The 16,510-nt window shown below is 39.4% G+C and overlaps 1 protein-coding gene across 5 annotated transcripts in view; it reads right to left on the reverse strand.

The window, feature by feature from the left end:
* Positions 1-1,702: 1,702 nt before the first annotated feature.
* The window catches only part of LOC142371305 (serine/threonine-protein kinase BRSK1-like), a 40,681-nt gene continuing 25,873 nt past the window's right edge, over positions 1,703-16,510 (reverse strand). For all 5 annotated transcript variants that reach the window (XM_075453950.1, XM_075453951.1, XM_075453952.1 and 2 more), the window contains 3 exons: positions 15,429-15,537; positions 8,919-9,008; positions 1,703-8,362 (listed from right to left, as the gene is read on the reverse strand). In XM_075453950.1, the coding sequence (XP_075310065.1) occupies positions 8,151-8,362; positions 8,919-9,008; positions 15,429-15,537 (411 nt within the window). In that variant the 3' untranslated portion in view covers positions 1,703-8,150. The remainder of the gene's footprint in view (positions 8,363-8,918; positions 9,009-15,428; positions 15,538-16,510) is intronic.

Genomic DNA, 16,510 nt, shown 5'->3' on the forward strand with positions numbered 1-16,510 from the left:
TGTTCAAGTGTATGTTGAAAAACATTTACTCAAACTGTTGCTCAATCTGCCCACACAGTCTGTCACAGAGTGATGAATCCTTCCCCATCTTTACTTGTGTAAGACTAAGTCTCATTTGGATGTTGTATTTTAAATCCATTTAACCTGTTTCCCTTTAACTTAAAAAAATGACAAAAATTAGAAAAAAAAGTCATGTCAGTTTCAACTTTTGATGTGTTGTCCTTCTATTGTCAGTTAAAGGACAAGACCGTTTTTTTTACATTGGGCCCTTGATTTCACATTATAACAGGATGTTCTACTCACCCCTGCTTGTTGTTGGTAATTTGGAGCTGTTCCGAAGATATTCGAGAGGCGCCTGGCTGCTCTCTTGAGATATTCGGCCATGAAACGGTTTCCTATGGGCAATGTTATACAGGCACAAACTATGCTGTTTATAATTTATTAATTACTGTACACTAGCACTGATAACGTGGAGGTGCGTCGCTTACTTAAAAAAATCCGGGTTACTGTAATTTTGAATTTTTGTCGTAAAGTGGGTCTGTGGGCTGTCTGTGGTAGTAGCACGATGATGACGTCAGTAACACCCACTTTACGACAAAAATTCAAAATTTCAGTAACCCGGATTTTTTTAAGTACGCGACGCACCTCCACGTTATCAGTGCTAGTGTACAGTAATTAATAAATTATAAACAGCATAGTTTGTGCCTGTATAACATTGCCCATAGGAAACCGTTTCATGGCCGAATATCTCAAGAGAGCAGCCAGGCACCTCTCGAATATCTTCGGAACAGCTCCAAATTACCAACAACAAGCAGGGGTGAGTAGAACATCCTGTTATAATGTGAAATCAAGGGCCCAATGTAAAAAAAACGGTCTTGTCCTTTAAATACAGGGTTTAGAGTTAGACTGTGAAACAATAAGAAAGATTTATGAGGAAATGATGATAATATTATTAGAAATATATTTCTATTAGGATATAATCATTTTGCCAAATCAGTTGTTGTGAATGTGAAAGAATCTGACTTTCGAGATTTGGAGGATCATTACTTCTTACATAATGCAAGAAAAGGCAACTGAGGGTGAACTGGGACAGTTGAAGAATCTTAAAGCTAAAGAAGAGGTGAAGTGAGGCATAAAGGTGTTAAGGCCTTAACGCTGACGCTGAAGCTGAATGGTTTTTTTCCCCTCCAACAGTAATTTAGCCAATTGGCGTACAGATGCTATTTGTTGCTAGATAGTGATTGAAATTCATTTAAGATGGTTGCTATCTCCAACTTCACCACAAGATGTAAGTAAGAGTTTACTTGAAACAAGTGGCCTATTATTGCATTCTGTTTTTATTTTCTTCTTTAGCGACTTGTGTGGATTTTGGGTTGTACCTGACTCAAGTTATTAGAGACACTTTGTAAACTTAGTAAAGAAATGCATTTAAAAGATAAAGCTTGATTACTCTTAAGATTCTGTCACCAGAGTCTTCTTAAAGAAAAAACTTTTTGAGGAAATCCATAAAGTTCAATGTTTGCAGATTAGGGTGTAGAGGGGTCCTTATTCGAATCAAGGATCTGTTGAAAGAGGGTGTTGAACTTTGAACAGACTGTAAAGCACCTGGAAATATAAGTTATCGTGAAAAGGATGAGAAAAAGTAAGGATAATTACTGAATATTTTTGATTGTGCTATGGAAGAAAAACTTATGCACCCGCATTTATTTCCATTGTTGTTTATTGGTCAGTATTTCTTACAGGCAATAATAATCATAGTCATAATAGTGCACTTTTCCTTTTTAGTAAATATACTACAGACATTTCTCTTTGTGGTCGTCATCATCATCATTAACCTTGTGAGCTTCTTCCTCGCCCCACCCTTCCCTACACACCTCCTCCTCCTTCGACTCTTTTTATTCTTGTATTTTTCTAGAGCAAAAAAGTCTTTTTCTACTGTGTGAAGTGGAGGTATTACAAATTGGGAGAGGTGGGTTGTGGGGCAATAGTGTGGGTAGAGGGGAACATGGGCAGTAGAGATTATAGTTGTACCATTATAACTGCAGGAGGAGAATGAGCAATAATGATGAGAAGAATAATCGTATAGTGACTATAGTTTCATTAAAACATAGTGAAGGCTACATAGATATGAATGGCATACAATGGAGACAGAGACAGGCACACAATGTATACAAATGTATACAGCATCTGCATCAAAGTATACAGTGTAGAAAATGTATACAAAGGGGGTGATTATATATGAGGGTAAGATATGTGCATTTGGGAGAAAGTAGGCATGGAAATACAAAGAGAGGGAATGGAAAGGAATATTGAAAAAGTAAGGAGGATGAGTTCTTTCTGTCTTTATGGTTCTCATTTTTTGCTTTAAATGTTTTGTTTTGTTTATTCTTTCTAAAAGTGGATGCAAGTTGAACTGGACTCTGAACTCGTGTTTTAAAAAAGATCCATCTTCCACTGGTGTAATTTCTGGAACCTGCCTGACTTCCGCCCTTTAGAGGAGTGCATCTCAATCCTTTAACAGATATCCACTGTGAGCGTTAGGATGGGAAAAGAAAGCCTCCGTCTACACTGGAAGAATTAAAACACACATCTACATTTAGTCTAATGTGAAAACCCAGCACAGACTTGAATTCAACTTGATTGCAAGAACAGACAAAACAGTTTTCCTAGAGCTCTTCCGAAACCATACCAAAACTTAAGCTGGGGCTATAATGCATTGCATTGAACAGGATATTCTGAAAAGTCTAAGTTTGCATTTGAATTTGAACTCGACTAAAACCATGCGTCAATTGGAAATGTGTTTTGCATTACAAACACAAAATGTTTCACAAGGAATGAATATGACAGCTGTGTAAACTATCAACATTGTCAAACACAGCTGAGCTTTGAGCTGAGGATAAGCATCAGCATCCAAAGGTGCACACAAAAAAGTGCCAAAACTCAAATAGTTAAACATCTGTCATGCTCTATGTCGTTAGGCATGTTAGGCATGCTAACATTTCCTTATTTGCTGTAAACACAAAGTGCAGCTAACCATGAGGAGAAATATGGTAGCAATCCATCTGGCAGATACATAGCTATTTTATCGGATAAATTAACATTTCCACCTGCTGATGGTGGTAGAAAGTAGAGGGGAAAAAGATTACCGACAAAATGCCCCATCCTGAAAGAAAAAAAATCTAAATGGCTGACTTTGTGGGTATCAAGCATGTTTGTTAAGCTCCACAATTATACATCCAACAATCGAAACAGTTCTGTCTGTCTTCAAGTGGCTAAATAACCAACCAATAACCTACATTACACAGCCAATACAAACCAAAACACAGCAAAATGAGAAATTGTCACAAAAATGTATATTATCGATTTGGGTCCACACACGATATTTTGCTGGGTTTTTTTTCATGCTAGCAGACATGAAAATAAATCCTAAGAGTGACATAGTATCACTGTATTTAATTGAATAGTCACAAAATTACTACTGCATCATAGTGGCCACAAAGTCTGAATTTGGTGGTCGTTAGTGTTGGGGGGATGGAGCTCAAACATCTGTGAAACTGTTTGTGTATCCGAACAACCCATCCCAACCACTCAGTGCGTTTAGATAAACAGCTGAGTCAAGCTATGGTAACTTTGACCTGCCCATTAATTTCCCATTGTCCTTGTCCCAGTATGCATGGGAGAGTAAATATATTATTGACCATAGTATGTCCAATACTATACCGCTAGGTGGAAATATGCAAACAAATATGCAAACATGCTAGCGTTGATCTTCTTATAGCCGACTTCGTACTTCTTACTGTTAAACAATTTAGCTAACGCCAATTGTTAGATAGCTTCATACTTTATCTATGTACATTTCATGAGAGCTGTACACTTTACTGTTCATACACATTATCCACTGTGGTTATTCTTTATTGTTACCAGCTTCTTCTACTTTTTCTTTTCTGTGTATTTTCTTGTTAGTTCCAGCTCGAAGCCTATGACAGAAACTGTGGAGCTCTGCTCCTAAGCCAGTTTGAGTCTGGTTGAGGGTATACATGAGCAGGTAAATGACCACTCCATCAGCTGGCGTTATCTATTCGTCTGACTTTGAGAGCTAACATGTTTACATGTATGTCCAGTTTTGGTCCAACAATCTTTTTTTTTCTAGTGTCATGTAAACATGCTGACTGATATTTTGATGTGACTTTACTTTAAAATGTCATTTTAGGATTCAGTCACTGTTTCATTGTGCTTCCAGTTGCAGTTTTATTGCTGTTTCACTCATTACAAACTGTTTGGTTAAGGCTTAGCGTTAACGACTACTCTGTAATAAGATCGCATCAAAATATCCTTTCAAGTCTTGTCCCCTAGGCTAAACCCTAACAACTGTTGGACCCAGAATGTATGTCCTACTAAAATACACAAATTCAAATGTTGTGCTGGGTGGAACATAAAATATATAAATATTCGTGTAATATTCGTGACTATGTCCCATTTCTCCATGAAACTGAGCTGGCTACTCGATGGGCTGAAAAAGTGCATTCATTCAAAAGGCCTGTGTGTGTCTGTGTGTTTTGTGTGTACAGTATCTGCCTATATGCACAAAAGTTAAGTACTCATGCAACATTCCAGCAACCTAGTATCTACTCAAATGGTCTTCTGTTCAAATCCAAAAAGAGTTCTCCACTTCAATGGTTTCTGTGTCTTTGAAATTTTGGTCTTGGTGAACATTATGGCGGAAAACATAATAAATTAAAAATCCAAACAAGACAGGAGAAACTAAACATATAGTAAAGCTTTTGAGAATAAAACAACCCTACCTTCAACAAGTACATGGTAGATATGAAATCAATTTAAAAAGGAACATTTTCAGTAAATATATTGAACAAAAATAAGTTAGTTAGTTCCACCATCTATTTTTCTGGTGGCTAACACAAAAATATATATTTTTTTAAAAAGCGCACACACATGCACACATACACACAGACACATGCACACACAGACACAAACAAAAGCCAGAGAGAACAGAAAGAAGAAATAGACAGTAAAAAATATAATAAGCACATCTCATTCTTTTGTTTTGGCTTCAATTTCCTTCCCTGGCAGTATGTGTACAGTCATTATGACAACAGACACACCCGAGTCCTTTTGTTCGTTAACTGCTGCTTTCATGTTTGGCCTTTTGTGATAAAGAACTTTATTCATTCACCTTCACCTGTCTCTACCGGTCCTTCTTTCAGTACTTTTCTCAGAGGCAGAAAGCATTGAGGATTTTGTTGAAGCTTCATAGTTATCCTGCACCTTTCTGTGTCTATAATCAAGGAAAATGAGCATCGAGTTTCAGTTGCCTTATTATAACGGTAAAATGCCTGAACTACTGGTTGCCCTATATGACCAGGCCTTCCACATAAATTCTACATTTCCGTAATCCATTTTTTTGTTCAATGTAGTTTTTAATCCTAGTGACAAGAGAGATTTGGAAGTTTTAACCTATTCACACGCCCATGAACACATCAAAAGAGCTATTGATTTCTGTTATTATTCCTTATCTGCATGCTGAAGTGGTTCTTTCCTCACATTACTATAATGTAGAAGATATAAATACAAAACACTCCAAAAATGCATTCAAAGTGTTAGCTGAGGCTAATTTGAAGCTCAAGTTGTCTGAGTAAGCAAAATCAAATAGTTATACTCTTCTTGTAAGCTGTCTGCCGTTGTAATTGAAAAAAGTTTTAAACTTAAATAGTTTAAAAAAAAATTAAACACTGCAAAACAAAAAGTATAAATCAGACATGTTTTCATTGACTGACTGGAAACTAATAAATAAGGCTGCATAGTTTTGCCAGATGGTGGCAGTACAGATGCTGTTTTAATAATCAATAGATCCATAGAAGAGGTAGACCAGAAACTAACCTTAAGGGGGATAAAAATACAAGATTTGTGGTGGACATCCACAAGAGGAAAGTACACAATCTCTTATTAGGGATTTACTTTAATCTCTGTGAATTAAGTTTATATCATATCATTTCATATGTGAGATGTGGATGGTCAGTCGGATTTGTTTTCGTTAGCTAGCTCAGACCAGAATAAGTTGGTCAGTCAGGTTTTTATTTTACCTTTGCCAAGTTATTTCCATTTCTCTTATTCTTCTAAACATGCAAAGAAAAAAAAGTGGAACTTTTTCCTTATGCCTCTTCAGTCACCTTTTCATATTCAGATTTTGTAAATTTGAATCACAAACAACAATGCAAATCCAGCTATCAACTCTCCTTTGAAGTTTAAGCCAGATTAAATCTAGGTTTTCCCTATTTTTGATACAATATATTGTAGCTCATTGTAACACTCAAGCAAAATAGTAAAAATAGTTTAATTAGCTGCTATGACCAATGAGTTTGCCGGGGGAAGCAGTAGCTGAATCCATCTGAAAACCGAATGTGATCACACACAGCAGAAAAATGGGAGGGTTTCCTTAGTTTTCCAATTTTTTTGACAGTACAACAAGAAAGTCCACAGTCTAAAGTAGAGAGGTAAGTTGTTTTCAGTCATTAGGTTTTCAACAGGTGTGCTAGCAAGGTGATAAAGCTTATGCTAGCTTCATGAAACTCAGACTTTTCTGACGTCTTTGAAATTGTTACAGAGGTCTCAAAATGCACTTGGTGATGCTATTACTGTGTTAAAAGGACAAAAAGTCTGAGCATTTCTCAACACAAAGTCAAATTTTAATTGTCTTGCTGTAACTAGTAATAACTGGACAACTGCTGTGTGGGAAAGTATTTTAGCAAATGTTTTATTCTGCTAAAGCATTATTTTAGCTACGGCTAAACACTAGCATGCACTTTGGCAGGGAACCGGGACTTTTCCATCTTTCAGACAACTCTCTTGGAAGATAAGGCCTCACAACTAGTATGCAGAGCAGGAAAACTACAGTGAGCAATAAGTCATTGTGTATATGGCAAATTAATGTTGTGACAAACTAGAAAAAATCTTATAACTGAAATGAAAACTGTTTTACATATCTAAATTAGCCAAAACAAGCTTTAGGCTTCCTGTTCCTCTTTCCCTTCTTTTCTATGAAACGTTGCAAGCTCTCCTCTGTCTTGTCTATTTTGTATTCGCCTCACCCTCCTTCAACAGGCTTTTTGCCTTGTGAGATTTTTTCCATGTGGTCTTATCAGTTTCCTTGAATTTTGGGCTCAATATAACTAGTTATCCACATTTTGACCACTTTTTAAAGGCAATATGGTATCATAGTTTTGTCAGCGTAATTTAGAAATAAATGAGTAGCTTCATATACACAAGGAAATGTTTTATCTTATTTTGATTTATATAGGGCTACACTACAATGCTCAGCAGACTTATTCTCCATCATTTCTTAGTGTCTGTGCTCTCAGATTGTTCCTTACTCTTTGATTGTTTAAGCTTAGCATTAAGTTAGCTAATTATCTATAGATACAATCCACTTTTAGCAATCAAGACTTGTATAATTCTCTTCCTTTTCAACCTCGTTTTTTTTGCTTTGCTTAAGAAACATCTTTGTCTTAAATCAGAAAGTGAGGAGAAGAGGGGAGAGAGGAGTTGCTGACATTTGACTTTTCAGGTAAGTCCATTAGATGAAGCAGGTGATGAGATGTGGATGGCCTCCAAATGATACATAAGAATGCCTAGATGCGCTCCGTTACTGGCAACCAGCCTCGGTGCCATTTTGACTGACTCATGGAAGGTTGCCAGTTAAGTTTGAACAAAATGTCACTTGTGATTGGTCGTCAAAAACGTCATGTGCTTTCTTCATTTGTTGCAGTGGTGAACTACTTGTTTCCCTGGTTGTGAGCTTTCCCTGTATTTCTATAGTAAGGTTGGGTTTTTCTGGACATCATTTACACTCATCCGTCTGGAGTGAATTGACATTTGAGAGCTGTCAAGAGATCAGCTCAAGATGTCTCCACAAATATAGATTTCTACTAAAGGCAGCCATTTTGGGGGAATCCTCTGTCATATTCCTTGATCATCTTCAAGGCAAATCTTCCTCCTTTTCCATCCCTTGGCTTGGGACTAAAGGTAGGAAGCATGGAGTGAGGAAAGGGGAAAAGAGAGAATATAGGAAGGACTGGGGGGAAGGAAGAGAGAAAGGCCACTTAGATGGCCCCTACTTCTCTTCCACAACATTCTTTTCAAGGGTGAGACTGTGTCCCGTTGGATGAAGAAAGGAGTCTGGTCTTGTCTTTCCCCGACTCTCGACGCTGTAAGACAGTCCCGCTGCCGCTACTGCTCACCCCGTCTGCTGCGTTCTCCCTCTCTCCCCGTTCTGATCCACTTTCGGAACGCCGGGAATTCTGACGCGAAGGAGTGCTGGGTTGGCGAGTTAGCTGGCCATTCTTCTCATCTGAGGGGCAAGAGGTCAAATTGCAGAGAGAAGAGGTAAAAAAAAATGTTGTAACCACAAATACATGCAGGTTGTGTGCTTAGGTATGGTTCTGTTAGCTCGATTCTTTCATTGGAAGCTCAAGAACAAGCCGGAGAAATCTCAAGTTAAATAAAGTATTTATTGGTGGTCACATGAAGTATAGCAGCGCTGGGCTCGGAGGGACAGAGCTCTCGCAGGAAATCCATCGGACCGAGCCCCGATTTCCGGGTACATTTCATATTTATATGACCCTTTCTTTCCCAGAGGTTGGACTTACACTCGACAGAGTATAATTGGACATGAGCAGGTTCAACATCGTCTTCGTCATGTTCTTTGAATATTGAATGTTGCTTTAAGCGTGCATCTGCTTTCCCAGACTCTTTATCTGACCCAGTTATTTAGTCCCGCTATGTCACCTTAAAGTCTTGGACATACATTGCGTTTATATGAGCAGTGGAAGAGTACAAACTAGAAACATAGATTATTCAGTAAAATACAGAATATGAATTCTAAGAACAATTTTAACAGTTCTCACCAGCCAGTGCCTGCACAGAGGGCTGATCATGGGTGCTGAGGAGCTGAGCTTGAATGGTTTCCACAACTCTTTTGAACCTGCGACTGGGACCTGAGAGATGAGTGGATTGAGAGTTAAATCATTAGTTTTACCAACATCCCCCTTTAAGTGTTACATGTACTTCCTTCCGAACAATCAAATCCTTAATACTTGCCCACAAACGGAGCAGCTTTGAAAAAAATGTGAAGAGCTTGTTTTCTAATGATGACGAGTTTTACTGTTTGCTGTGATCTCAAGTAAACAAAGGGCAGATTGCTTGAGGTAAAGAGCTAAATTAACTTTTCATCACACGATAATAAGCTTTGTGATCTTGAGACAACTAAAAAACACGTGATCTTAAGATGACAGCATCAACATAGTTAATTGCAGGCTCTTGGTTTCCCTAAACCTCAAATTCCCATATTTTCAAGGATCTTTTAACCCTGTAAGACCCACTGTTGCAGAATTACAACAATTTTTGCATCCCCCCAAAAAACTTTTTTTTTTGTTTTTTTTTTGGTTCAACCACATTAACACACTCATTTGGTCCTATTGTTCAGTCTCAGAAAGCTATTGGGTCACACATTTGTATATAAGGCCTGCCCTCAGGTCGAGAAGTCACACAACCTCCAGATTTTTGAGAGAGCATCAACCCCTTCATTTACTGGACTGGATTTATCTGATTGAAGTAAGTAAAATGCTTTAAATATTTTTTTTTGTGTTTATTACAGTGTCTAGAACGTGTCCATATGTATTCATTGTGGAAAATGTGCATTACATTGTATTTAGAGCTTGTTTTGTAAGCGTTGCAATATTACAACGTTGGGTGAATGTGGTAGTCAAAATATCCCTGTTTTGAGAGGAACCTCTTCAGAGGACCTTCCATTTACATTTTTTCTATATAACTTTAAACTACACATGATTTATACATTCTAGCCTTATATTAGATTACATATTATTGTATTAGAAACTAGTGTGCAAAGGTATATATTGCCATATATAATCATTTTCATTTACTTATAATGAATTCTAACCACCTGCAACATTCAGTATTTTCCCCTTATCACAGAAAGCAGGACTTTCTAACAAAGAAATTCTTTTTGTGCATGTCTGCTCTTTGTCTTGGCTATTGATAAGGAAATGTTCCTATATCAATTCATAGACATAGCAGTTGTGGGGGATGATGGGGGAGGGCTTTTCCATTGTTCTGGAGCAGGTGTTGATGCTCAGGAATGTAAGGTGTTGTTGTAAATTGGAGGTTACCTGCATACCTATTAGTATGATAATCAGAGTTTACAATTGGTCAGCTATACACTATTGTGTGACCAGTGAAATGTGTGAATAGGTTATTTCAGTGCAATTTGTAAACACTTCATATTGAAATCAATCTCCCCATCATCCCCTCTTTTTCTGCAGGTTATCTAGAGTCTAATAAGCATGTGTGCTGTTTATATTCAATTTTATTTTTTCCATTTCAGAATGCGACCAGCAAGGACAGATCCTCGGTACAGTGTGACGGATGTGATTGAGATGGTCCATAATGGAGAGAGTGATGTGGACATAGAGTTTGACGACACTGATGCGAGTGATGAGGAGTCAGATAACGATGCCTGTGTGGACAAAGAAAACCAGGAACCCACTGACTGCACAGCCAGGACATTGGACATTGAGCCCCAATCAAATGAACACATCAAGCCCCGTGACAGATATCGCTGGCAAAAAAAGGATTTCATCAGTCCCAATACTGATTTTTCTGGTCCAGCTCTCACAGATGATGCAACTGTCCTCCACACACCGCTGCAGTACTTTGACAAGTTTGTCTCAGAAGACATGATTCAAGCTCTGGCAACCCATACAAATGAGTACAGCGTTCAAAGTAATGGAAGATCTGTGAACACCACAATCAAGGAAATACAGAAAATGTTTGGCATGTACCTGAGGATGGGCTTGGTCCAAATGGCTGGAACCCGTATGTATTGGGAGACAGATACGCGGCACTCCCCAGTTGCTGATGTGATGCCCCGCAACAGATTCCAATCTCTTTTGACAACATTACATTTTGTGAACAATTCAACAGTGTCAGAGACTGAAAAGAGGGACAAACTCTGGAAACTCAGACCATGGCTTGAGTCATACAGAGAGAAATGCCTGCAGGTGGTACCCGAAGAGCACAATTCTGTGGATGAGATGATGATTCCTTTCAAGGGGAGGTTCAGCAGCATCAAGCAGTATATGCGAGGCATGGACTTGGACTCGTTCACAGCGAAATACAAGTTCGCCCTGAAATCCCGGCGTTGGTACATGTACATCTTCTGGCACACCATCACCCTTGCTGTGGTCAACGCCTGGCTCCTCTACAAGCGGCACTGCCAAGCTCTCAAGATGCCAAAGAAGGAGATAATGAACATGAGAAAGTTCCAGGCACAAGTAGCATCCTCTCTCATTCTGGTAAGAATCTATTTCTGCTATTTGCCATGTTTGTGACTTGTATCTCTGACTTGTATCATCATACATTTTTAGCATATACATGCATTGATTATTAATAGTAATATTGATGCTTCTCTTTCCAGGTGAACACAACACCGAAAACTCCGAAGAGAGGACGACCATCTTCAAACCCAGATGCGGCAGGGAGTCCTTTGAATGCTGGGAAGAGACCATCCCCAGGTGATGGGAGTCCAAACTGTCCCTCTTCCAAGAAAGCATGTACACCCCCCCCGCAGGATGTGCGCAAGGACCAAACTGGACATTTCCCAATGAAGGTGAAGAGAGGACGCTGCAGACACTGCAGTAAAGGGTGTACTAATACCCAATGCAGCAAGTGTGATGTTCGCCTCTGTTTTTCAGAAGACAAGAACTGTTTCTGGGACTATCACTGTACATAAATGTTACATACTGACCTAGTATGTTTTTTTTGCACATTTTTTTGCAACTCATAGAATGTTCTTTGCACAATTATCTTTATTACTCTACTCTACTCTACTAAGTTCTTGTTGTTGCAATAAATGACTGTTCAGAACAACATGACTGAGGTTATTTTTCATGTTATACTGTTCTGGGACAAAAGCAAAACCCTGCAAAAGAATCCTTAGTTCTGTATTGTTGTTCAGACAATGAGTGCAAATGCAGGAGATTCTGCTCCCCATTGAGCCCAACGTTGCAATATTACAACGTTTCCGTAAAAACTTAACAAAACATATTTTTTTTAAAAACACATCATTTTCAGCATCAAAGGCCTCCTACAACAACATCTTAATGGTTGAAAAAATTTTTTTTGGTGTTTTTCTATATCTGGGTCTTACAGGGTTAAATGAGCAGTATATTCTTGTAGCCACCAGGGGGCAGTATAAACAAACTGCAAGCACAACTAAGACACGGCACATGTACATTTTTTTCCACAATGTAAACCACAATGTAAAACACTATCAATAAAGTGTCTACAAAATAAATAAGACCTTGGCAACGGGACATCATAAGACCAAATTTCAAGTTTCACATAAAAGACCATTTAGTAAAATGAACATGAAACGGGAAAAAATAAAAGAGACAGGCCCATACCAACTAAATCCGAGGGAACACCCTCAGAATCAGTCAACCACAGAACTAGCACAATAGGTCAATACATATTTGCATGATGACACAATGCTTGTGATTAAACCTGTTTATTAAAACGTGTGCACTTCAAGTGCAGAGTCACAGCTTTAATTTGAGGGGATTTACATCCAAATTTGAGGAAGTTTTTTGTATCTTTTTTTCAAGATCAAAAGTGATTGGACAATTGACTCAAAACCTGTTTTGGTGGACAAACATTGGCTGTTCCTTCATTATTTCTTTATCTGTTGAAGGGGTAATGGATCTGGAGTTTTAAGAGTAGCCTTTATATTTTAAAACTGCTGCTGTGAAACCACATGTATTCAAAAGAGCACTCAATGCAGCTGAAACAGGTTTAAAAAACAAAACAGATCCATCCAAGAGAGTGACCAAATTGACAGTTTTTTTAAAGGAGCCATGGCATGAAATTTTCACTTTTTAAGGTTGTTTAACATTAATATGAGTTCCCATAGCCTGCCTGCGGTCCCCCAGTGGCTAAAAATGACGATAGACCTAAACCATGCACTGGAAATTATTCTCCGCCTTTGGTAATGTGACCATGCAGGTGGCCTGATCGGGAAAGCTGCCTATTATGACGTGGCGCCTCATATGACGTCGAGGTTATTTCCCCCCAGAGCCCATATATGGTTATGCCAAAACTGCCTTTCCCCGCCCACAGCTCTTTGGCCAGCTCATTGCGCTGCACATGGATGTAAAAAATCTGTTTAGAGCTCCTGCATCAGAACCTTTAAAGAGCCAGTGGACAGATTTAGTTTTTTCTGGGAAAGTGACGACAGAACCGAAGAGATTTGTGTATGTGTGCGCCAAACATTTCACAGACGAATGTTTCCAGAACTTGGGCCAATACCGAGCTGGCCTTGCAGAACGTCTGAAAATTAACCCTGGATCAGTACCAACTCTCTTTGGCCCAACTACAGACCTCGGACAAGTAAGTAATTTATCCATTCATCCATCCATCATCTTCCGCTTCTCCGGGGATCGGGTCGCAGGGGCAGCAGCTTAAGCAGAGAAACCCAGACGTCCCTGTCCCCGGCCACTTCCTCCAGCTCTTCTGGGGGGACCCTGAGGCGTTCCCAGGCCAGCCGAGAAACATAGTCTCTCCAACGTGTCCTGGGTCTTCCCCGGGGTCTTCCCCGGGGTCTCCTCCCAGTGGGACGGGCCCGGAACACCTCACCAGGGAGACATCCAGGAGGCATCCTAACCAGATGCCCGAGCCACCTCATCTGACTCCTCTCGATGCGGAGGAGCAGCGGTTCTACTCCGAGCCCCTCCAGGATGACCGAGCTTCTCACCCTATCTCTAAGGGAGAGCCCAGACACCCTGCTGAGGTAACTCATTTCGGCCGCTTGTATTCGCGATCTCATTCTTTCGGTCACTACCCACAGCTCGTGACCATAGGTGAGGATAGGAACGTAGATTGACCGGTAAATCGAGAGCTTCGCCTTCTGGCTCAGCTCCTTCTTCACCACAACGGGCCGGTGCAGAGCCCGCATCACTGCAGACACCACACCACACCGCCTGTCAATCTCCTGCTCCATTTGTCCCTCACTCGTGAACAAGAACCCGAGATACTTGAACTCCTCCACTTGGGGAAGGATCTCATTCCAGAGAGTAAGTAATTTAACGCTCTATAATTGTGTTGCTTTCCTGTATGTACAGTATAGTTACATAGCTTGTTACCACAAGAAAGTGTCTGTATCGTTAGCTATGCAGCTAATAGCATCAGGTATGCATGTGTCATGTTAGCAAGCTCTTATCTCTGCCATCTGGGCTGTTGGAGGTGTTTGCATGCCCAAGATGGTTAGCCGAAACGCCCTACTTCAAGCTTCCTGAAGAACAATGAATCCGTGAATTCAGTGCATTTCATCAGGATAATGATTGGTTCCAGAGTCAAAACGGTCAGTCTGTCTGTGTCGTTAGCTCTGCAGCTAATAGCTCAGTCACTGTCGCTAATGTAACGGTAAATAGCATGAGGTATGCGAGTGGACACCTCATTTACTGTAACGCGAGTGTTGTGTACTTATTTGTTGTTTTGATAGCCGTCCTGCTGTTGGTGTTATGGACCTCACGATATCTGCCTTTCCCCTGATTGAAATGACTAGCGCTACGTGCATCTTTGCAAACCAAAGCAATCAGATGAGAGTGTCAAAATCCTCACTCCTGCTTTCCCCTTCACGCACGCCTTTTTTGTCGTCTTGCTGTGTCTTGTGTAGCACTTGCTTGATGTTTGACTGTGTTAGGAAAGTTGTTCACTAACTAGTTCGTCATATTGTCAAAGTAAGCTTATTTCAACAGGTTTCACTAGTTTTAGTCGCTAGCATCTTTGCCCCGCCTTTCTCCTCCTAATTTGCATTTAAAGCTGCAGACCCTAAACAGCTCATTCTGAGGATCCTAAGGAAAGCTCATTTTTGGGACTGGCTGTAATTCTGCACCAAGGCAGAATTTTGGGGGAAAAAAAACTCAGATACAGTATTAGGGGACCACTAAAGCCTATAAAAATATATAAAAGCCTCCATTTATTTTCATGCCATGGCACCTTTAACACATCTGCGATAGAAAAAAAGGCCTGGACAATGATGAGACAGAAGACAAAACCACTTGTCCTAACTTTAAGGTGTATATTGATAAACTCTCTGCTCACTTTGGCTGAGTCAGTCGCCTGATTTCAACCTGATCAAGCTGCATTTCACTTAAGGACTGAATTAAAGGCACAAACAACCAACAACTGGAGACAGCTGCGGTGAAAGCCTGGCAAAGCAAAACCAAAAGAGAAAAAATGTACTGAAACTGCATCATTTTCAAGTAAAATTGCTGAGTGAATAAAAGAATTCATGTGATCACGTCTAACCTGTAAACAATGTTTCCAGCTTTGTCTCCTACCTGTCAGTAAGGTGAAGTTGACGCTGTAGATGCCCATCTCTCTTCGTCCTTCCCTCTCTGCTCGTTCCCTCTCTCGCTCCCTCTCTCCCTCAGAGAAAGTGATGTCCACCTGCAGGAGGAGAGGAACCAATCAAAACGATTCACTCGTGGCTGCCATCTCTTAAAAAAATTCTGATTTTCTCTGGATGAAAATTTTCATTTTCTACACAAAATGGTTTCAAGAATACTTATTACCTTGTTTTGAGATTCTTTTCAGCAAATAAAAACTGATCTGAACCGAATGAGTGTTGAACATGACATTCATTTAACTCCTATATTGTGTAGAGACACCAGCAGTGGGGCTTTTAGCTGTATCTCATTTGTAAAAATGTAAAAATGTTTGAGAATATTGAAGAAAAAAAATTAAGATTATGGACTAAATCAGTTCCCCACTTTTAGTCTGTGTACTTTTTTTTGCTGTTTTATGTGAATATACAGTCGAATAATATCATCAGCGACAGCTAGATGAGGCTTCGAGCTTTCCAGCGAAATGTGTAGAAAACGGCTTAATTTCTGGAAGCTTTGAATGCGCAGCAGTGCATGATGATTAGAGCAACTTTTGAGAAATGGTGCAATATATGGACCAGATGGACCATTGTCCACCAGCGTTTTAACTGTGGGAATTTTCCATTTATTTCGTGTTCTTATTGCTGTATAATATTTAAACAGGTAAAGATCCTAAAGTTAGAAAAGCAAGAAAAAAAACTGTAGCTTTGAATTTGATAATCATTCAAAAGTTACAGATTAAAACCTTAAGTTAAACAATAATTTGAATAGAAAAAAAAGACTGACTTGATTGAATAATTAGGTGACACAATTTCAAAACATTGCGGTACAGTTAAATATCTTGTTTTGTTTCGTAACTTGCAATATCTCACCCTCTACCACAAACAGATAAGACATAGAGCTGCAGTTCCGTTTATGCCGGATGTCAGACTCAAATATTCACAGCAGCAAATAAAATAAACAGGACCAGCATAAAATGCCCTGTAGCCGCCTTGTGATTTTATTTTAGCTTGCTGTACATGTCTTTTTCTTTATTT

The sequence above is a fragment of the Odontesthes bonariensis genome, chromosome 21 (genome assembly GCF_027942865.1).
Source record: "Odontesthes bonariensis isolate fOdoBon6 chromosome 21, fOdoBon6.hap1, whole genome shotgun sequence".
NCBI classification, from domain to species: domain Eukaryota; kingdom Metazoa; phylum Chordata; class Actinopteri; order Atheriniformes; family Atherinopsidae; genus Odontesthes; species Odontesthes bonariensis.